General features: G+C 44.3%; 1 protein-coding gene across 1 annotated transcript in view; it reads left to right on the forward strand.

Annotated features, from left to right (window-relative positions):
- The first annotated feature begins 934 nt into the window (after window positions 1–934).
- The window catches only part of SLC9A2 (solute carrier family 9 member A2), an 89,190-nt gene continuing 67,845 nt past the window's right edge, over window positions 935–22,279 (forward strand). The window contains exon 1 of the mRNA XM_032653119.1: window positions 935–1,244. Coding sequence (XP_032509010.1) covers window positions 935–1,244 — 310 coding nt within the window. The remainder of the gene's footprint in view (window positions 1,245–22,279) is intronic.

The following is a 22,279-nucleotide window of genomic DNA, read 5'->3' on the forward strand; positions in this document are numbered from 1 at the left end:
GAAATAATGGTGGTTCTGCTGCTCGCGGACATGGACACCTCGAAGCCTGAAAACAGAGAGGATGTTTTGCTTTTCCGTGACGGGGGCGGGGAGGAGAAAAGTGGAAGCGACAGGGGCCCGATGAGTGACACCCGTACACGGTGGAAAAGAAAGGGCTTCGATGGGAGCGTGGGAACCGGAGTTCTGCACGGGGAGCTTCAGCGACTCGAGAGCGTGCCCTGTGCGCGACCTGATTAAGCCCAGGAAGGGGAACGACAGGAGGCTTTTCTGAACCTTCCCTACGGGGCACGGAGCTCTGCGGGGCGCGGGCTGGGCCGGCGTCTCCTCCCGGCCCCGCGCCCCGGGTCCCCTGCGCGCGCCGACTGGGTCGCGATGGCCCCTTCCCTGGATGGACTCCCGCCGCGGCCTCCGGGGCGGGGACAGCTCCGGCCACCGCGCGGCCCCTCCGCCCAGAGCTCGCAGGCTCCGAGGCTGGCGGGTTTCGGCGCGCGTCGTGGGGCCCCTGCGAGCGCGGCCGGCGCCCCCGCGGCTCCGGGCCCCGCGTCGCCCAAGGGCTCGGCCGGTGCGTCGCGCGCCCGCCCCGGGCCCGTCCTCCCGCCCCGCGGCCCCGGCGCCGCGCCCGCCCCGCCCCGCCCCCGCCCGCGGGCCGCGGCGGGCGGCGGACGGGACATGGGCCGGCGGCTGGCGGCGGAGGGCGGCTGAGGGCGCCGAGGCTCCGCGCCGTGGCCTCGCGTCCCGTGCGCGCCCACCAGGCGCCGCGCCCGCTCGCGGCGGGGACCCGGCCGGTGCGCTGCAGACCTCCGGCCCCGCGGCGGCGGCTCTCGCTGCCCGCTCCGTGCCGGGCCCGGAGGGCGGCCCTGCCCGCTCCGGGGCGATGCACTGAGCGCGCCGAGGGCCGAGCTCGGGGACGACGGCGGCGGGGGGAGCCGAGTCCATGGGGCCGGCGGGTACCCGGCGGAGCCGGCGGACGCCGCCGCCGCCGCCTCAGCCGCTACTGCTGCTGCTGCTGCTGCCGTTGCTCCTGCAGGTGGCGGGGCCGGCGGGCGCCCTGGCCGAGACCCTGCTGGACGCGCCGCGGGTCATGGGCACCAGCTCCAGCCCGCCCAGCCCCGCGAGCGTGGTGGCTCCGGGCACGACGCCGTTCGAGGAGAGCCGACTGCCCGTGTTCACCCTGGATTACCCCCACGTGCAGATCCCCTTCGAGATCACCCTGTGGATCCTGCTGGCCTCCCTGGCCAAGATCGGTGAGCGAGCTGGACCCGCGGGGTGCGGCGGGGACCAAGGCCGGGAGGGTGCCCGGATCGGCGAGTTGACCTCTGGGTCGTGGCCGCCTCCCCGTGGACCAGGGCAGGGACGACAGAGCAGCTTCAATGAAAGGGACCCTGGGAGGGGCAGTTTCATGCTTTGGCTCTTGAGTGGACCTTGGCCTGGAAATAGCCCCGGGGTTTTAACCCGTACAAATTTAGTTATTTGCGGCTTGCTCTGCCTGGAACGCCGAGTGTGAGAGCCCTCTGCTAAAGCTGAGACCTCTTTACTGAGGAAGGAGGGCAGTGGGCTGAAGTTCATGGGTCTCACCTACTGGGAGAGGGGCGCCAGCAGCACCCAGGCTAGAACGGTGGAAGCCCTGGATGCTTGGGAGAGAGACGTGCCTTGGCAGGGACGCAGACGCTGCCGTGCGCCTGACTAGTGAGGTGCCTGGAAGGGGACCAGGGACACCTGAGTGCCTGCAGCACGACGGGGACGCCCTGTCTCCTCCCTTCCTCTGGGCTGAGGCTGTCACTCTCCAGGAAGCATTTTCGTGGTGACTGAGGCCAGTGAAGCCAGATGCATGTTTGAAAGTAATTAACCCACATTTCCAAACTACATTTTAGCCTCCTTTGGAAAGCAGGAGCCTCCGAATGGATCTTCTCATCTTCATTTATTTTCACCCCACATAAACTTTTGTTAGGATCGTGGAGTTTGTACTTTATATTTTAAATACTTTTTAATTTAAAATACGGCAACTACTGTTGTTGTAATGATTTCAAAAAGTTATCAGGTCGACAGAATTTATGCATTATTGCGTCTGTTTTATACATCTGCTCCTGGAGGGGTCCCATGCTCTAAGGTCTCCATAAAGGATGAAAAGAAACATTGCTGCACCCCCAAGCCTAGAGACTGGTGGGAGAGATGGCATACACCACAGCACTCATAATCCAGGAAAGTGCTAGGTGGGATAAGACATTCAGAAAAGATGATACATAGTGTAGGGAGAAGGGAAGCACTTCCTTATGCCAAGGATGCATTTAAACTAGGTTTTCAAGGATGAGCAGAAGATGGTCAATTGGAGATGAAATGCAACAACATTCCAGAGAGGAATAAGCAAAGGCCTAAATTGTGAGGGAAGCGCAAAGCAGGGATGGTTTATAGAAAGTGCAGGGTGCAGGAGGTAAGCCCGAAACAAACCTTCGATGTCAGATTAAGTTAACTAGCTTCTGTTAATGGTGACCAAAGGAGGCATGTGCTATTTAAAGGCTTTGCAGCCGGTAATTGCCTGGTTTTGACATGGCTCTACTAGTTGAGTGTTTTAATTTCGCCTGGGAAATGGAATAAGGGGGAAAGGGTGTCCCTGTCTATTATGCACATTTGCATAAACTCATTGCCTGTCATAGTAAACGCAGGTGCCATCTCATGCGGTCCTCACAGCAGCCCTGCCAAGTAGGAAGGGCAGATATTAATACCCACTCGGTAGAGGTGGAAACTGAAACTCAGAGTTTGCCCGAGTTGCCCACGGACACACAAAGCGCGGAGCCAAGCGCAGGCGCTGTCTACTCTTTCTCTGAGCCTGTGTCACCAAAGGGGTGCTTTCGTGCCCTGTTTCCATGACTACTTCTCTGTCGCCATTTCTATTCAATTATAGCTCTTTCTTCTGTCCCTCACTCCTGATTATTTTAATCTGATCAATCACGCTAATAACAGCCGCTAGTAGTCACTTAAGTTCATTATCTCTAATTTTCACAACCACCCGGGACAGGTATGATGACCGCGTTTCAGATAGGAGGAAACTGAGAGCTGGGGAAGTTACCTTGCTGCCGGATGGTGAGCCAGAATTCCAGCCAGCTCTGCCCGATGTCTCATCTTCCTGTCTACCCTGGAGGCTTGTTTGGTGTCAGGGTTAAATGAGAAGAGATCTGTATACCCTTCTTAGGACAGTGCTGGGCCTGCAGTGAGCGCTGAATATTGTCACCATCAGGAGTGGTGGAAGAGTAGCAGGGCTTACTCCACCAGTTTTCTGGCACTGCGGTTCCTTTTCCCCTGGACTGGGCTGCCTCTTGCATTTTCCTCCTTCTGTTTTAGGCTCTGCCTTTTCCAAGCGTTCTTATTCTGAGCATTGCCTTTTTACACTTGCTTTTTCCCATCACAATCTATTCGTCTTACGTGACGTTATCGTGTTAATTGTACGGTATTTTATTAGAAGGCGTTCTTGCTTGTGTGAGCTCATAGGTGTATTCATCTGCCTGTGGGCAGTTTTCTCATCCAGATGTGTTTCTGTTCCCTGGCATTTGCTGTCCTGCCTTTCTCTTTGCCTGTACCAAAAGTGGAGCTTCTCTGACTACTGTTTCCTCTTTCCTCCCTGCACCTGAGGTGGCGCCAAGATGGAAACAGACAGATGTTCGTATCTCCCAGCCAGAACGGTCTGAGTGGAGTGGAGACCGCCGTGGTGGGGTGAAGGCTACGGTTCTCAGAGAAATAAGTGTAGGTTTCTAGTACCAAAAGCTAGTGCTTGAGGGTCTTTTCTAGGTGCTGCCTTGATATAATCCAGCCCTGTCCTCCTGCTGCTGCGCTGTTCCTAGAGAAGCTGGGAAATGCCCAGGGATCCCCCGCTCTACCTCCCCTAGGCCCTCAACTTTCTCTTTGGCTTTGGAGAAGACTGTGCTGTTACCAAGGGCACTTTTACAGCCCATTAAACTGTGGTCTGGCCGTTAAATTCCATTTTAACTCTTGCACTGGAAAAACTGTTGCTTTGGCAGGACTCATATGACTTAATTGGCTCACGTTTGGGTAGGGTGATGAATTGAGCAGTGCAGGGGGATGTGAGGCTATGGGGTAACAGGAGTGTTAACACATGCAAAATGCCATGGTTTCTATTTGGGGTACCTTTATGCTGTGTACCTAATGTACCTGAGCTTACCTGCCCCAGAGAACATGGAGAAACGTTGCTAGTGATTAAGCTGAACGGGGATCACAGATTGCCCGCAGTGGAGGCTCCTGATAGCATTTGTAGGAGGTTGAAGTCATGCCCGAGGGTGAATTCAGAATCGTCTTCGACATTGCTGCACAATATAAACTTAGAAATAACTACAGTCAGAAGTGAGAATATGCATTTTTGGCAGAGTATTGAATGATTCAGCTTTTCATTGTTTTACTTGATTATCAGGGATAATCGACTTTCTAATTGCTTGGTCAAAAAGAAAGTTCTGTAGAGAAGAAAGTTTCCTAAAATGATGACGATGGTGATGTTGTGTATGTGTGTGTGAAGTAGGTTAAATAAATAGAAGAACATAGCAAGTTCAGCCCTCCTTTGAAAAGTTTCTTAAAAAAATTTTTGGCAAGAAACGTCTCCCAATGTGTTTTTCACTTAGATCCTCATGCATGTGAACTCTTATTGTTCTTTCATTTTGCATGTTTATATTTCGAATGAACTGTTGATTTTTTTTCTTTTTGCGATACGCGGGCCTCTCACTGTTGTGGTCTCTCCCGTTGCGGAGCACAGGCTCCGGACGCCCAGGCTCAGCGGCCATGGCTCGCGGGCCCAGCCGCTCCGCGGCACGTGGGATCTTCCCGGACCGGGGCACGAACCCGCGTCCCCTGCATCGGCAGGCGGACTCTCAACCACTGCGCCACCAGGGAAGCCCTGAACTGTTGATTTTTTAAAGTTATAAATGCTCACTTTCCTTAGTAAATCCTGTATACAGGGATGGAGTTCTACAGCTTGGAATAATAGGTAGCCAAAGACTGAAGAAGAGAAAATTTTCCTAGAGTGTTCTAAGATTGTGTCCTCTGATTTCCTTGCCCGTGACGTGGGTCAGTGGGATTTGTCCTAAACTGGGTAAACTTGGGCATGCATTCTACCTCTGTTCAGGGTGCTGGGACAAAGCAGCGGGTCCCCCTGCTGTTTAAAGTAACAAAGCCCCCTTCTGTGTCCTCAGTGGTTCCCCCAGACACCCCCTCATTTATCTTGCAGTCTTGGGAAGCTGGCCTGTTTGCCTCTTCCAGGTGTCAGCTCTCACCTGCCCTTTTCACTTCCTTTACCCTTGAACTTGGGCTTAGGCTGCAGCATTTTCCACTTCTCTTCGTCCTGTTGTCTTGAAATTGAATAACTTGTATTATTATTTTAAGGGAAAGACAAAGCAGTTTGGTCCTCTGGGCTCCAGACGATCCTGAATTTAAAATAGAAACCAGACTTTCTTTGGTTAATATCCACCTGGTTACTGAGATCCTGATCTCTGGAAAAACCTATCCTTGCCTTTGATCTGTTTCTTTTTGTCATATTTTGTTTTCCTGAAGCATATTTACTGGCTGGTTGGTCAGTGGATGAAGCTCATGGTCTTCACTTATTATTTGAACCACATCTCGCTTTGAACATACGTCTAAAGCCAGGTCCTCCTGATGGCCTGTGTTTGTTCCTAATAAAGCTCAAAGAAGACTTCTAATTTCTTACCGCCTCAAAACCTCCAACTCTTCCTATTGGGCCAACCATACATTTCCTGTTTTCTGTCCAAAGGATGACTTCAGTGGGTCTCTTTCTAAAGACTGTTTCAGGTGCCTTCTAGAATTATCACTGCACTCTACCAAAGACATATTTTTGTACCTTTAAAAATAATAGCAGGTGATTTTCTACCCAAAATATTAGTCTTTGTATCAACTTTAAGAGTGAGAATAATATTTATCATTGATAAGATGCTTTATTTTTTACAGAATTCTTTCATATAGCTTGAAGCCCTAAAGAGGTATACAAAGAACCTTTTGTGTAAACTTATTTGTTCCTTGTAGGGTTTTAAAAACTCACTATAAAACCAAGTGAATTGGATGGTTTGTATATGGGTAGATTTTCACCAATGATTTAATTGCTTTAAAGTTTATAGTTCTGTTTGGCTTATCTATGTCCTCTTAGTTCAGTTTTGGAATCTGTATTTTTATTTTTCTAGAAAGACATTATTTCATTTGTGTTTTTAAATTTATGGGAAGAAATTTATTTTTTATGGTTTAAAAAATCTCCACTTTGTTTGTATTTAAGTTCTACTTTATTATTCCTAATATTGTTATTTTTATCTTTCTTTACTTTGATCAAAATTCATAGAAGTTTATGAATTTTTCTGGTTGGCTTCTTTTTCAAAGAATTAGATTCTGGTTGGCTTCTAATTTATCAATTTCTGAACTTTATTATTTAGTTACTCCTACTTTATTTGGGTGTATTTAAAAATTTTTTTATTTTTATTTTTTTTGCGGTACGCGGTCCTCTCACTGTTGTGGACTCTCCCGTTGTGGGCACAGGCTCCGGACGCGCAGGCTCAACGGCCGTGGCTCACGGGCCCAGCCGCTCCGCGGCATGTGGGATCTTCCTGGACCGGGGCACGAACCCGTGTCCCCTGCATCGGCAGGCGGACTCTCAACCACTGCGCCACCAGGGAAGCCCGTATTTTGTTATTTTTAAAAAAATTGTTGAATTGCAAGCTTAGCTCATTAATTATTGAATTTACTTGCTTTCCAATATGTTGACCCCCCACCTTACAAGGGTAATTAATCCCTGAAAAAACACTTACAGTTGAAAACATATTTAACATTGCTTTCAGTATTTTCAATGATAAATATTTTTATGAACTCATAAGCTCCACAGTTGGCATGGCTAAATGACATTAGTCTTATTAAAATGGACAAAGTTATTTCAGTAGTTTACTTTAGTTGTTATAACTTCTAATAAGCCATTTTCCCTTAATACATTTTTTCAAAATATGACTACTTGTTCTCATTAAATTCAAAGCAATGAAAAACTGACACTTGACTATGTTACAAACAAAACGTATTCATGATACTCTAAGTTATGTAAATTTATCTTTATTGCAAATTATAATAATAACAATAAACACCATGGCAAAGAATTCAGGGAGATGATGCAACCATCTGTATTCTGAGGAGAACTTAACACAACATATTAGTGATAAAGCTGAAAAGATGACTGCGTGATGTATTAGCCACCAATTTAAAGTCTATAAAATCCAATTTGGTCTTTATGAAGTCAAATAAATGCTTTATGAGATGAAATGAAACTCTTCTTAAATATGAATTCTCATGACCCAAATGGTTATAACTTAGAGGAATGGCAATATATGTATTTAAGGCTAGAAGTATTTCCTTCTGATCCTATTTTAGTTGCATTGCATAGATTTGATATAAAGAGTTTTCACTGTTCAGTTTTCAGTATTTTTAAATTTTCTTGAGATTTTTTTTATTGTAGCCCGGTAATTATTTAGAATTGTAGTAGTTCATTAATAAACACATAGAGATGTGTGGTTATTTTTCATTTTATTCATATTTTAGTCCATTTTGGTTATATAGACCTGATTGATTTTTGATACTGATGGAGATATCCTCTGTGACTTAATAGGTGACCATTTAAAAATACATGTCAAGGCGTGCTTGCAAAGGATTGTGTATTCTCTATCGTCTGCAGGGTTTTATACAGGCACATGTGTACATATACAGACACACATATATACATACCCACAGAGGACTAGATGAAATTTCAAATTACGGTGTTCAAATTTTTAATAGCGTTACTAATTTTTGGGCTACTTTATATTTTAGGTTCTGGGGTACATTAAAATCAACCTCTAAGACTGTGATGTCAGTTGCTGTTTGTAATTTTCTCAGTTTTTGCTTTATATAGCAGTATTTTGACGCTATGTTATTAGGTAAATACTAGTTCAATATTGTTATATCTTCTGAGTGAATTCTTCCTTTACTTTTTAAGTTATGTATTAACTACTCTATTTTAAATAATTTTCTTGTGGCTCAGAGTCTATTTTTTGTTATATTCCTACTGTTGTTCAAAATAAACTTCATTTTGCATATGTATTTCTTCTGTATCTATGTTTTTCACATCTATATTTTCCAGACATATCTTTTCCCTTACTATAACTATCAAATCAACTGGATAATTTTCCTTTAACTGTAGCTTATTAAACCACTTGTAACTGATTTTGTATCTTTAATTTAAATTTTCAAATATCTGTAGTTTAAGGAGACATAATTACATATATCGTGCGTAATGATATATTTGGACTTTGCTCTCTGTTTACTGTGCTTTTACTTGGTGTCTTCAGTTTTCTTTTCTTGCCATGTTTTGGCTTAGTCAAATTTTTCCTTCATTTTTTTATACATTATCATACATTCTGTTTCTATTCCTTTTGTGGTTACACTTCAGTTTTAATATGATTACCTGCTTTAGCAGGAGCCAGGCCAGACTGCCTTGGCTCACATCCCAGGTTCATTTTCCTACATATTTTGCAGGTGTATGATTTTTGGCGCATAACTTAAATTCTGAGATGTTTTCTGGGATGTTTACTTGGTAGTGGTCTGTTTTCCTCATGTTGCGAAAGGTTCTTACAAAATGGTTTTGAGTGTTCTTGCTGGGACCCAGGGTTTCAGTGATTGGTTTTTAGTGTTAGCTTGATTTTAGCTTGGTTCTCAGTTTGGCTTTCCTATATGACTCAAGAATTTGGTTTTCCTAAATGACTCTAGGTAAATAGATCTTATATATATCTTATAAGGTGGGGTAGACCTTGAATGTTATACCTCACAGCTGAATTTTCCCTCTGCCCAAGGCCATAAAAAGTTGACATGTTTCCTACCATTTTTCCTGACTATAGGCAACTTTTATTATTTATTTTTTTATTTAGGACAAAGTAGCTCTTGGAACTCAGGAATTTATGCGTGAGTCCTTCCCTTACTGGTGTGAAGTCACATTTCTTGTCCTCATGTAGGTATTCAAACGCCAGACCCTAGCACACAGGGCAGGTATTTTGTCTGGAATCCCCCTGGTTCACTGTGGCTTGAAATCCTACTGACAACTTTCGTTTTGATTTCTCTCCTTATTCCTGGCTTCCTACACATTTTCCTTTATTTTGAGTGTGGCTAGATATCAATATTATATGTTTGTAGTGAGAGGAGGCTCTGTGTCCACATTGTTGGATTACTCAGTGACATTTTACATGGTACTTTAAAAAAAAGTGCTTTCTATGTAATATTTAAAGTCCATGGATATGTCCTGCTTATGGACTATCACAATGGGTTCTCTTTAATGTAAGGTGAAAATAGTATGCACTTTCCTAGTTTTTCAGTATGAAGGATTTGATTATTCTGCCTTTGTTTTATCTGCTATATTTCCATACTTGGATAGAAGAGCAATAGGTCAGCAGTTGAAGAAGTGTTGGACCTACATTTTGGAAAAGATATCTCCAGATTAGAAGTAGGAAGACCCTGTTCAGCTCCACTTCTGCCATCAGCTTTGTGTTGTAATCCTGGCAAGTCTTCCCTACTTGGTTCTTGCATTTAATTAGTAGAAGTAGGGATCTGTATCTGTGTCATCTGTTTAATATTTCCATGGGGATAATATGAGATACTCTGTAGGGAAGGAAAACATTTACAACTAAGATTTTACTTCTACAGCAAAAGAAACTTAGGCCAAGAGAAACATGTGTTCATTACATTAAAGTGTTGTGTGAACAATGGTGTCTTGTCATGCTAAATGAGACACGCACAGTTATAGTTTACTCTCTTGCAGTGACATCTCTTAAATGTAATGAATCCTAATTGATGTACTTCCTGCAACAATCCTGCACATTGTTCATACTGTCCAAGGGCTTTCTTCACCTTGACTTTTATAGTTTACTCCTGTTTGAAGATGTGTGTATTCCTCTCCCTCTTCAGTAGTTCCAGGGGAGGGTACAGGAATCTCTCTGAAGGCCTTCTTTGTGGTTGTGACAAAATCATATGTTTTAATTTCTTTTAATTTAATTTTTCGATTGGAGTCGAGCTGATTTCCAGTGTTGCGTTAGTTTCAGGTGTACAGCAAAGTGACTCAATTATTCACATACATATATATATGTGTGTGTGTGTATATATATATTCTTCTTCAGATTCTTTTCCCTTATAGCTTATTATAAAATATTGAGTATAATTCTCTGTGCTATACAGTTGGTGTAGCCACTATGAAGAACACTATGGAGGTTCCTTAAAAAACTAAATATAGAGCTACCATATCATCCTGCAATCCCACTCCTGGGCATACATCCGGAGAAAACTGTAATTCAAAAATATACACGTACCCCAGTGTTCATTGCAGCACTATTTACGATAACCAAGACATGGAAGCAACCTAAATGTCCATCAACAGAGGGATGGATAAAGAATATGTGATATATATATATATATATATATATATATATACCACTCCCCCTCCCCTCTTCCTTCATATATATACATATATATGTGTGTATACGTATGCGTATATATGTGTATATATGTGTGTGTACACACACACACACACACACACACACAATGGAATATTACTCAGCCATGAAAAAGAATGAAATAATGCCATTTGGAGCAACATGGATGGACCTAGAGATGATCATACTAAGTGAAGTAAACTGGGCAAAGGCAAATACCATATGATATCGCTTATATGTGGAATCTAAAAACAAATGATACAAATGAACTTATATACGAAACATAAGCAGACTCACAGACACAGAAAACAAACTTATGGTTACCAAAGGGGAAATCGGGGGAGGGATAAATTAGGAGTTTGGGGTTAACAGATACACACTACTATATATGAAATAGATAACCAGCAAGGACAAAGTCGTATTTTAAAGGTGAATTTCATGTCATTCCGCAGTGTTGGCATACAAAGGCCCACGTGTTGAAAGACAGAAAAATCAAATTCACCATTACGTTTAGCAATCTCGAGTGAAAATGAAACAGAGTACACATGCCCACCCTGCATTGGAGGAACTCCTCTAAGGCAGCCTAAAGGTTTTGTTCACCATTGGATGCCCCTTATGGAGGCACAGGGCCGTGAAACACCCCGTTGCCATATTTCTGTGACTCTGCCACTGCCGTTTCTGCTGCTCCCGATTCCTGAGCTTGTTTCCTGTGATGCAAGGGCTGGGAAACCTGAGCAGTGCAATGCACCCCAGCACAGTCTTCTACTGTGGCATGGAGGGTGGAGATGGGTGAGGCGGGGTAATGCCTCTATGGTGGCTTCTCTCATAGAATAACAATAGCTAACAAGGATGGAGCCTTATTCCATGCCAGGTATTTGGGTCAGGTGCGTTACACCCATTATCTTATTTAATCCTCATAGCAACTCCGGGAGGCAGGCACCATTAGGAACTCCAGTTTTAAAAATTAGATGAGGAAACAGGTTCAGAGAGCCTAGGTGTCACAGCTGTTAAGTGGAAGGGGTGGGTCCGCGGCAGGTGTACTTGGTCACTCCGCTGTGCCTCACCCTGTCACCCTGCCTTCCATGGAGACGAATATGAAGTTCTAGACCTCCATCCGTGGTCTCCAGAGCGCCTTGATGTGCCTTGTCTCGCTCGCCCTTAACCTGGACCCAGGGGCCTGCGCTCGAGTTTCCTGCTGGAGCCTTATTACGTCATTTGGACCGTCTCAGATTTTCATTGTAAAGTTGGACAAAAATAACGTCCTGCCTGCTACGTAGGGTCATTGTATGGACCGACTGAAATAACATGTGAAAGCAAGCTGTGACTGCAGAGTTAAGGTGAGTGTGATCTCACGGTGACCGTGCACTGCGTAGGACAGAAAACGCTACGAGAAGGCAAAGTAACCTCACTCCTAAGTAGTATCAGTGCTAGAACGTGCATCTAAGATTCCTGAATCTTGGTCTAGCCTTCTCCACCTCCCTAACTTAGGGAAGGTAGAATTCTAATGCTTTTGAAATATATTTTTAACATATGAAGGATTCATAGGTTAGAGGTTCAACCCGTTATAACTTGAGCTACCATGTAAATTTTAATAGGACAAAGTTTTATTTCAACAGATTTACAGGAGAAAAGATGTTAAATCTGTTTCACTGTTGCACATGCATACACACTTACTGAACGCACACACACACACACACACGTGCACATAGACACATATGCACACTTTAGGACGTAAGCTCCATGAAGGAAGGGAATTTATCTACAACAGTGCCTGGCACGTAGTAGGTACTCAATAAACAATCATTGTGTAAATAAATAACTAAATAATGTTTAAAGATACTTTTTGTTTCATCTCACTTAAATCAGGTGGTAACGAAGGTTACCATCCATCCTGGTTTGTCCATGGTGTTCATGGTTTACATTTCTTGTCCTAGCACATATCTTAATACTGTGCCCTTTCCCTCTGAAATATACTAACTTGTGTGGTAATTCACTCTGTTGCCCAAAAATCTGAGCTCACCCACTTACTAGCTGTGGATCCGGGGGTGAGATAATAAACCTCTATAACCTCAGTTATTTCATCTGTAGGATAATGACAGTCGCTTCCTGATAGGGTTGTTGGGAGGATACAGTTAATCCACTTAGAAAGCTTGCTGCCTTACAGGCCTTGGAGATTTGGTTAGCCCTTGGATGAGAACAGATGTCCTGCTTCCTCCTCCAAAGCCTCAGAGCATTATGCCCCCCAAAGTCTCTCCTGTCCAGTGGTTCTGTAGCAAGTCATCAGATTGTCTAGGTGCTCCTGTCTCCTGCTGTTATGCAAAGGTTTCTCTCCAAATCATGCATATTTCGGTTTCTGACGTTGCACACATTTAAAAATCATCATTCTGCTTTTGTAAGCTAATTTGCAATGGAAAAGAAAATGCTTCATTTTATCCCAGGTTCCTGTCTTGAAACAGAAGACTCAGAGTCAGGTGAGCCCTTCTCTGCAGGGGCAGCCTCTCTTCCAGACCCTCATCCTGACACCCCCGAGCTGCTGAGTCTACTCAGTGTCATTGGGGTCCCCAGACATGTCCACTCACACACAAGCAGGGGAAATGCGCTTTTCAGTAGATTTCCAAGTCCCTTTGTGTACAAACGGGGCTCCTTTAGGAATCTGGATGGGAAAGAGTTTTAAAACAAATGCTACCCAAAGTCATTATTGCTATTTTAAAACTGCCCACCGACCCTCTCTATCACCAGTATCCTAAAGCAGAATTACATGTTGGCCAACTGTACATTTTCTCTAACAAAACACTGGAATGGTGAAGAGGAGGGATGATGAGAAATCGCAGCCCCCCCTTTTCTATCTGATGGAAGTTTCCCTTCTGCAGGGTTGGGAGTGATACACTGTTGGTGTCAAAGCTGGTCTCCTTAGGAGAATGTGCATCATTCTTTGTGCCTTCTCTGGTGAACTGTCTGGAAGGCCAGGAAGATGCCGCCTCTAGCTTGAGCTCACATTTTTAAGGGAATTAGAAAATATATATGCCAGCCTGCAACAGCTCCAGCCCCGGTCTCTCTGTGCCCTGTAGTCCCGGTGGAGTTTCTATAGAGCTTTTATCACTATCTGACATGTGGTTGTTTGTTTATTATCCGCTCTGTCCCTCCCTCCTCCTGTAGAGGTTTCCGGGATTGATACGTTGTATCTTTTGTGTTTGTCTACCTCTGTGGAGCTTGGAACGCTGGGTGGTAAAACTTACCATGTCTACATTCTCAATACTGCTTTATATTTTTAGTTGTTTGACATCTAGCATCAGTGTTACTTCTCACAGGAGTCTTTATTTTATTTTACCTCATCCTTAACCCGGCTTTTAAGTGCTAATGGTTTTGCCAAAGGTATTGGTTGATTTGATAGCTGATGTATGTATTTAACGCTTCACTCTCTGCAGTGATTTTTGTTTGTTTGTTTTGTATGTTTTTTTCTTTTCATTTGGTCTTGCTGTTTTCAATTTTGTGTTTTGAAGTCACGTGACATCAGGGGAGTTGTTACTTACTGATCCTAAATCTTTGGACAAATGTGCATCATTGGCAGGACTCCGGTCCTCCTTTTTTCCACTAAGTGCGTTAGTAGGTTTGACTATTATCTTGATGAAGCATACTAAGTCTGATGAAGGTGGAGCCATAAGAATCAACATAACGATCCTTAAGATTCATACATCCTGATGTTCCTTGAAGCCCTGGTGGTCTTTGCAGTGAAAGGCAAATGGTACGACACATGGGTGTATGAAGACCACTGAGCTGGTAATCAGAAGCCAGGGAGGAAGCAAAGTGGACAAAAATGTTATGATTCTGGGACGTTTGGAAAGGAGTGTCAATTTGCCAAATAGGGCGCTTTCTTAGTTTAGCCCGAGGCCCCAGTATGCCCATAGGTCCCCACCATGTAAATCACTGCTGACTAGAGTTGAATGCAAGCAACCACTTGATTGAAAAATGAAATCAGGTAGCAATTAGCGGCAATTGTGAGTTCCTTTCCTATACTTTGATCTGCTTATTTTAAGCAAGTGGTCAATTTGTTTGGAAGGCAGGCTCTTCAAGGACTGAAAACCAAACAGAAAATAAAACTCTGGCACAAGGTGGTTGGGCGGATGGGGTAGGTTGCCTGGATAGCCTCGTACAACTTCACGATGACAGTGGGCAAACAGCAAAACCCAAATTGCCATAACTCATTTACCAACGCATGGGCTGAAAGACAAATCCCAGGATTTAACATCTAACCCGGGGCAATAAAAGAAAAATTGCTTTCAACTGTTGCCCTGCACGGAGAATTTTGAATCTAGGTTACAGTTTTATCACCACTCCCCAGCTCAGAGCTTCCTCCCTCCCTGCCCGCCCCCATCTGCCAGCAGGCTCTGCAAAGGGTCTGTTCTGAAACAGTCACCAGAACTTGACGACTCCCTGGATTCTGTAATTCCCCCTAAACAATGCCTATACACTGGAAAGTTTTTACCCTCTGAATGATCTCTTCCAAACCTAATCCTTTCTTGGTCAAACCCCTTCTGTCACTAAAATGGAAAATGAAGAAAAAACAAAAGGAGGTCTAGAGCCACAAGGAGATGAAACCCAGTAAAATTAAGGATGCTGAGGGCTGCAGGATTCGCTTCATAGTCGTACAACCTAAACCTGCAGTCCGGACGGATGCAGAACAAGTTCTGCGACAGTTCTGAGCTGCAATTTACGTGAAACACAAGCTGGAGACTTTTCTAAATAAGAATACTCAGCGTGGCCAGGGCCGGCGCTCAGCATTTTTCCAGCAAGGATCTTGTTTCCCACCTGGCTGTGTGAGAAACTCCCCCAGATCACTTTACTCCTCCAGATGAGATACGTGTCGGGAGGCACTTCTTTCACGCCCAGGTGTCATATATGCAGAAATACTTTGACAGCTGTCCAGGGTCATTGTTATTTCCTGAGGCAGAGTTGCTGCCTTGGTGAGCTTTGGGGGTGATTTTTGCCAGGCTGTCTGTCTGGATGCTGCGGGATGTGTATCCCACCTCGGCTGCACTGTGCTCACGGAACATTTTGCAAAATTGATACGATACAAACCTCACGTCGTTCCTCTGTTGGCTGCCCTAGAATCTGAGTGTGCTGATAGCAAGAACTGAACATCCTTGGAACCCATCCCCCTGTCCCCCTTGCTCCTGTGGCTTCAGGAAGGAGAGTATGACCCGTTACCCGAGTAATCCAAGATGGTCTGTTTGGCAGGAAGTAGCCAAGGCAGTAAAGTACATAACTGGTTTTGGTTTTTTGAAAGCCAGCTAGTGGTAAACAACTGAATAGAAAATTCAAAACCATGAATAACTCTAAGGAAGACGTGAGAAACACGATTACAGAAGAGTACAGTGTGTTTGTTTACTTATTTACTGTTTCTTCACTGGTGTCCCTCAGACTTCAAGCACAGTTTCTTATCTTGGAAAGGAAGAGATTGATTTGCTTTTTACAAGATCATTATGAAAAATAATTATCATACGTATACTTTACATTGATGCTGACTAGCCAGCCCGTCTCTTGCATGTCAATCTCTTGGAAAATCTCTGGACAAATAGTGACCTTGTGGACCACGGACATAGCCCTCTAGTGAATGGGGCCTGTGCTTGTCCTTCCACTGGAATAGATTTTAAAGAGATATCGGAGGGTTCTAGAAATTCCGTGAGGCACAAGGTGGGGGGCTGTATCAATGGGTTGTTTATCTTGCCATGTGTTCACTGGGCTCGCCGCCCTGGTTCAGCCTCTTTAACAGCCAGGAGAACTTTGCTCGTGACTGGCCTGCCCCGGATTGACTGGGGCAGCAGAAGCCTTGGAGGCCCCTGGGCCTGTCTGCTGGGCCCCAGGACCCCGTGGACCGAGGGATTCAGTGCCAGGAGCATCTTCCCAGCCACCCTAGTCCTACTCAGAGCCTGGTTCCTCCCAAACACCTCCATGGGTGGGACCAAAGAACTCCGTCATTTGAAGGGAGAGCTTGTTATTTTTTCGATTTGTGACTTTTCTTGAAATCCAGAGAGATATAGTCTCCCCCCTCCATATGTATGTATATATGTGTGTGTGTGTGTGTATATATATATATAAAGCAGCATCTCCAGCTGCCTCTGCCTTTTGCCCCAGCAGATGTGTCCTTTTGTGACAGGAAACTCTCCGTCAGCTTTGGATACAGTATCTTATTACATGAAGCACCGTGAACCTGAAGGGCTTCATGGATGACTCTGTCTGCGTGTGTTATGCACACCGCCACACAGGCCCACGCACACACACAACTTTTAAGTCTGTCATGAGGCTGCCAGTTAAAAACTAAATACGAAATTTCTAGCTATGGATGTTTGCAGAGTCTACTCAGCAAAAATACTTTTCCTGCTCATTAGATACAGGCTGATTCTTTGCACCCAGCTTCTTACACAGAGGAATATATAATACTGGGAATTGATCTCATCTGACTGATGGCCCAGGAATAGAAGTGATGAGTCTGAGATTGAAGGATGGGTTTAGTGCAGGTGGTGATGAGACCAGGGCGTGAGTCGAATCCGTGCCCAGCCCTGGCTCCAGGATTGGATCAGGGCCTCCGGTGGACAGGAAACTCCCAGGCCAGTGGCAGTGTACCCTCAGATGTTACGTCCGCCTGCAGAAGTGGACGTCACCACCTCCATGCGCTGGCCGGCGCGTGTCAGAGAACTCAGCCCATTGGCAGAAACCAACCCAGCAGGGACGGGGAGGCCCCTGGCCCCTCACTCACTTGCTTAAGAGATGGGAAGCCACATGTTTAATTCAGGGAATCTCAGTTCCTGAGCTGGGATCTCATTGCCACAGCTGAGACTTGAAGTCAGCAGTCTAAAAAGACTAGTGAGGAGAAATAGAATGGAAGGTTCCCCAGTCTCCATTACAGTCTTAGTAGCATCTGAAGATTGGCTTTTGGACTTGAGGTCTAGACAGGTAGCAGACGGAGTGGGCCTAGTGGTGCGTGAGCAGGTCCCGTGAGATGCTTGTAGCGGGGCCAGGGTCGGGGAAGCAGGCAGGAGAGCTGGAGGACCAACCCTTGTCTTGGCTAAAGCTGGTTGCCCCCCCTGCACACATCGGTATGGAGTGGGGGACAGAGGGCCCAATCTGCTGATTTTTTCAAGATAAACCAGACAAGAGAATTTGTATGTGCAAACTCTGTTTCCATATATTAGCTCAATATTTAAAAACACCAGATGAACACAACAAAACAGGCCTGCCGGCCATGACGGCCCATGGCCTGCCAGTTTGCAACCTCTGGTCCAGACTTTTTTTTTTTTTTTTTGCGGTACGTGGGCCTCTCACTGTTGCAGCCTCTCCCATTGCGGAGCACAGGCTCCGGACGCGCAGGCTCAGTGGCCATGGCTCACGGGCCCAGCCGCTCCGCGGCCGGTGGGATCTTCCCGGACCGGGGCACGAACCTGCATCCCCTGCATCAGCAGGCGGACTCCCAACCACTGCGCCACCAGGGAAGCCCTCTGGTCCGGACATTTTCATGTTATTTGAAATTTTGCTTCTTGGATTTATACCTGGTTATACTGAAGGCAGCAGAGTCTGTTGTTTGGGACACTTACGCACTCAGGATCACTTGGAATTTGTTACATAGTCCACTTAATAATAATCAAAATAAGTGCCATTCTCAGAGTGGGATCATGTTACAAAAAGAGAAATAAGTAAATACAAATGGTGACATACTCTTACCATTGATAAAACTGGGAAGGCTGTTATGGAATATCTAAGTGAGAGGCTTTCACGTTTTACACCTTGAATAAGGATCCCAGGTGTGGAAACAGTGCTGGGATGGCTGTTAGGAGGCCGGCGGGTCCTTCTCACGTTGCCTCTGATGTTCAGTTGAATCACACAGCAGCTTCATCATCTGTGAAAGGTAAATTCTGTGGGTAAATCAAATGTCACCCTAATAGTTATTCATACCCTAAGTGAAAGTGTCACTTACCCTTGAGAAAACTTCCCTGTTTTGTCAATTTAAATAAGAATATCTGTCACTTACATGTGGAATCTAAAATACGACACAAAGGAACATACCTGTGAAAACAAAAACAGACTCACAGACATAGAGGACAGACTTGTGGTTGCTGAGGGGGAGGGGGAGGGGGGGTGGGAGAGGGTGGAGTGGGAGTTTGGGGTTAGCAGATGCAAACTATTATATATGGGATGGGTAAACAACAAGATCCCTATAGCACAGGGAACTATATTCAATATCCTGTGATAAACCGTAAAGGAAAAGAATATGAAAAAGAATGTGTATATGTATAACTGAATCACTTTGCTATACAGCAGTAATTAACACAACATTGTAAATCAACTATACAGCAATAAAATTAAAAAAAAAAAGAATATCTGGTCTTAGAGTCTCAGTAGATTCTCAGGTCCCATGTAAGCACTTTCCTTTAAAATATTTCGATGAATAAAATAAGTGAATTTAACAGTTTTTAAATATAATTAAAACAATATTGTAACTCTTCTTGTGCCCTTGTTCACTGACCATTATTTTGAATAAACCCATGGAAATATTGATATAATAAACATACGTGCGGCAGTAGATTGTTATATCATGTTAATATGTTATAATTTCCTCACCCATTTCCCTTTTTCTGATGTCTTACTGTGATCATTTTTGTAAAAATTACTTTTTTTACCCTTTGAATTGCAGAAAAATTCTTTTTGGCTTCTTATTTTTGAACAGCTCAGACTTTGCACATTTTATATCACTGCTCCTAGAGTTGCCTTTCAAAGGCCCAGTCCAGAGGCTGGGGATCAGCTGACCAGTTAATATTTGGGGTGATATGCATGGCGACAGTGCCTATCAGCAGACATCAATTTTAGCAACACCATCTCTTCATGCTTATTCGTTTAGCAGTGCTTATGCAGTTCTGTCAATATTTCATTTTACTTTGCCATAATTATTTAATAAAAATGAGTAGGAAAGTGAAAAATGAAGATTTTTTTTCCATGGCAGTAAAGTATATATAACATAAAACTGACCATTTTAAGTGTACAATTCAGCAATATTAAGTACATTCACAGTGTTTTGCAACCATCACCACTATCAATTTCCAGAACTTTTGCATCTGCTCAAGCAGCAACCCTGCCCATTAAACAGTAAGTCCCCACACCCCTCCTGCCAATCCCAGGTAACTCTACTCTACTTTCTATCTCCGTGAATTTGACTGCTTTAGGTATTTGATAGAAGTAGAATCATGCAATATTTGTTCTTTTGTGTTTGGTTAAAGTGAATATTTTACTTTTATAGTGTAGTTCTTACAACCTGATCAAAATTGAGACAAAGGTGCAAATTGCGAGCAGTGATAAAAGCATAAACCTTTAGTGTAATCAGATATAAACCAGTTGGCTATGCATTCCATTGGGAAACAAAAGAACAAACTTAGAGATTAAAGGAGACAGCTAGAAAAGTTGGAAGTAGGAAAGTGAGGGACTATGATAAAAGGTGAGGCACACAGTTTTTAGCTTTCAGGAATCGGAACCTCCACAGAGAACACATGCAGCTCATACCTTTTCCCTTTGCGTCTCCGTAGATGTGGAGTAAAATCCCCGGAAAAGAGCCAGATCAAAGGCAGGGTCAAGTGCTCTAGTGCAAGAAACCTCTTCTCAAGACTTTGGCACAGTGTTACTGAGGGCAGAGAGCCCCGTGGGTCAACACTGTCCTCTCAAAACACTTTGTCAATGTCTTGATTGAAAAGTGTACCTGTTTCTTCATATCCTTGACCATGTTGGGTGTTACTACTTCCCACTAGTTCGGGGGTAAATCCAGGCAGTGGACGACAAGGCCAGGACTGGTCATTCTCACCCTCTCTCTTGGATTTCTGGCAGCACCTCCTATGGACCACAGTCATGTCCACTCCAGAGAGTTTTGCATGTGCTGTTCCCGCTGCCGTGGGAGACCCTTCCACCCCTCTTGGCTTGGACAATTCCTATTCCTCTTCATTTCTCAGATGAAACTTTGTTTCCTTAAGGAGCCCCTCCCCCATGGGGCAGACAAGATAAGGGGCCCCAGGGACTTTCCCAAAGTGACCTCATTAACATAACAAAAGACACTTAGGAAATACCAAGGGTTTTAGGAGCTCTGTGCCAGGAACTGAGGGTCAAAGACCAAAAACATATTTCTTATTTTAAAATACAGCGTTTGCGGGGCTTCCCTGGTGGCGCAGTGGTTGCGAGTCCGCCTGCCGATGCAGGGGACATGGGTTCGTGCCCCGGTCTGGAAAGATCCCACATGCCGCGGAGTGGCTGGGCCCGTGAGCCATGGCCGCTGAGCCTGCGCGTCCGGAGCCTGTGCTCTGCAATGGGAGAGGCCGCAACAGTGAGAGGCCCGCGTACCATAAATAAATAAATAAATAAAATACAGTATTTGCAATAGTCATAAAGGATATTGGCCTCTGGCTTTCCTTTTTGTGCTGTCTTTGGTTTCGATAACAGGGTAATACTAGCTTCATAAGATGAATTGGGAAATCTTTCCTCCTCTGTTTTTTGGAAGAGATCGTGTAGAATTGGTGCTGTTTTGTAGAATTCACTAGTGAAACCATCTGAGCCAGGAGATTTTTTTTCTTTTGATAAGTTTTAAGTTACAAATTCAATTTATTTTACAGGGCTGTTCAACTGATCTCCTTCATTTTGGGTGAGTTGTGGTTGTCTGTGTTTTTTTGGAAATTGGTCCATTTCATCTAAGGTGTCATATGTGTGTGTAGAGTTGTCCATAGTATTCCTTTCCCATCCTTTTGATGTCCGCCCGCTCTGTAGTGGTACCCTTTTAAATTCCCAATGTTGACAATTTTTGTCTTCTCTTATCTTGGTAGTCTTTCTGGAGGTTTGTCGATTTTATCAGCCTTTGAGAAGATCCAGCTTTTTATGCCACTGATTTTTTTCTATTTTTCTGTTTTCGATTTCACTGATATCTGCTCTTATCTTTAGTTTCCTTCTTTCGGATTCTTTTGGGTTTGTTTTTCTAGGTTCCTGAAGTGGAAGATTAGATTATTGATGTGAGACTTTTCCTCTTGTCTAATGAATGCATTAGTGCTATCCATTTCTCTCTCAGTGCTCTTTTAGCTGTGTCCCACTTTTGCTATGTTGCATTTTCATTTTCATTCGGTTCAATTTTTTGATTTCCCTTGAGACTTCCTCTTTGACCCATGGATTTTTTTGAATAGCATGATTGAGATGTAATTTACACAGCATGTATTTCACCCATTTAAAATGTACAACCTGATGGTCTTCAGTATATTCACAGACGTGCAACCATCACTACAATCAAATTTAGAATGTTTTCACCACTGCCAAAAGAAATTCCATATATTTTAGCTATGCCTGGGCCATTTCCCCATCCTGCCCCAGCCCTAGGAAGTCCCTAATCTACCTTGTCTCTGTAGATTTGCCTATTCTGAACATTTCCTATAAATGGAATCATACAGTATGTGGTTTTTTTGTGACTCTGTCTTTCACTTAGCACATTTTCAGGGTTCATCCTTGAGGTAGCATGTGACAGTATGCCATCCTTTTTATGGCCAAATCAGCTTCCATTGTACGGTTTTACCACATTTTGTTTATCCATTTGTCAGTTGATGGGCATTTGGGTTGTTTTCGCCTTTTGGCTATTATGAATAATGCTGCTATGGATGTCTGTGTACAGGTTTTTATGCGGCCAGGTTTTCATTTCTTCGGGATATATACCTAATAGTGAATTTCCTAGGTCAAATGATAAGTCTTTAACTTTTTGAGGAGCTGCCAGACTGTTTTCCAAA

This window comes from Phocoena sinus, chromosome 13 (assembly GCF_008692025.1).
Source record: "Phocoena sinus isolate mPhoSin1 chromosome 13, mPhoSin1.pri, whole genome shotgun sequence".
In the NCBI taxonomy this organism is placed as follows: domain Eukaryota; kingdom Metazoa; phylum Chordata; class Mammalia; order Artiodactyla; family Phocoenidae; genus Phocoena; species Phocoena sinus.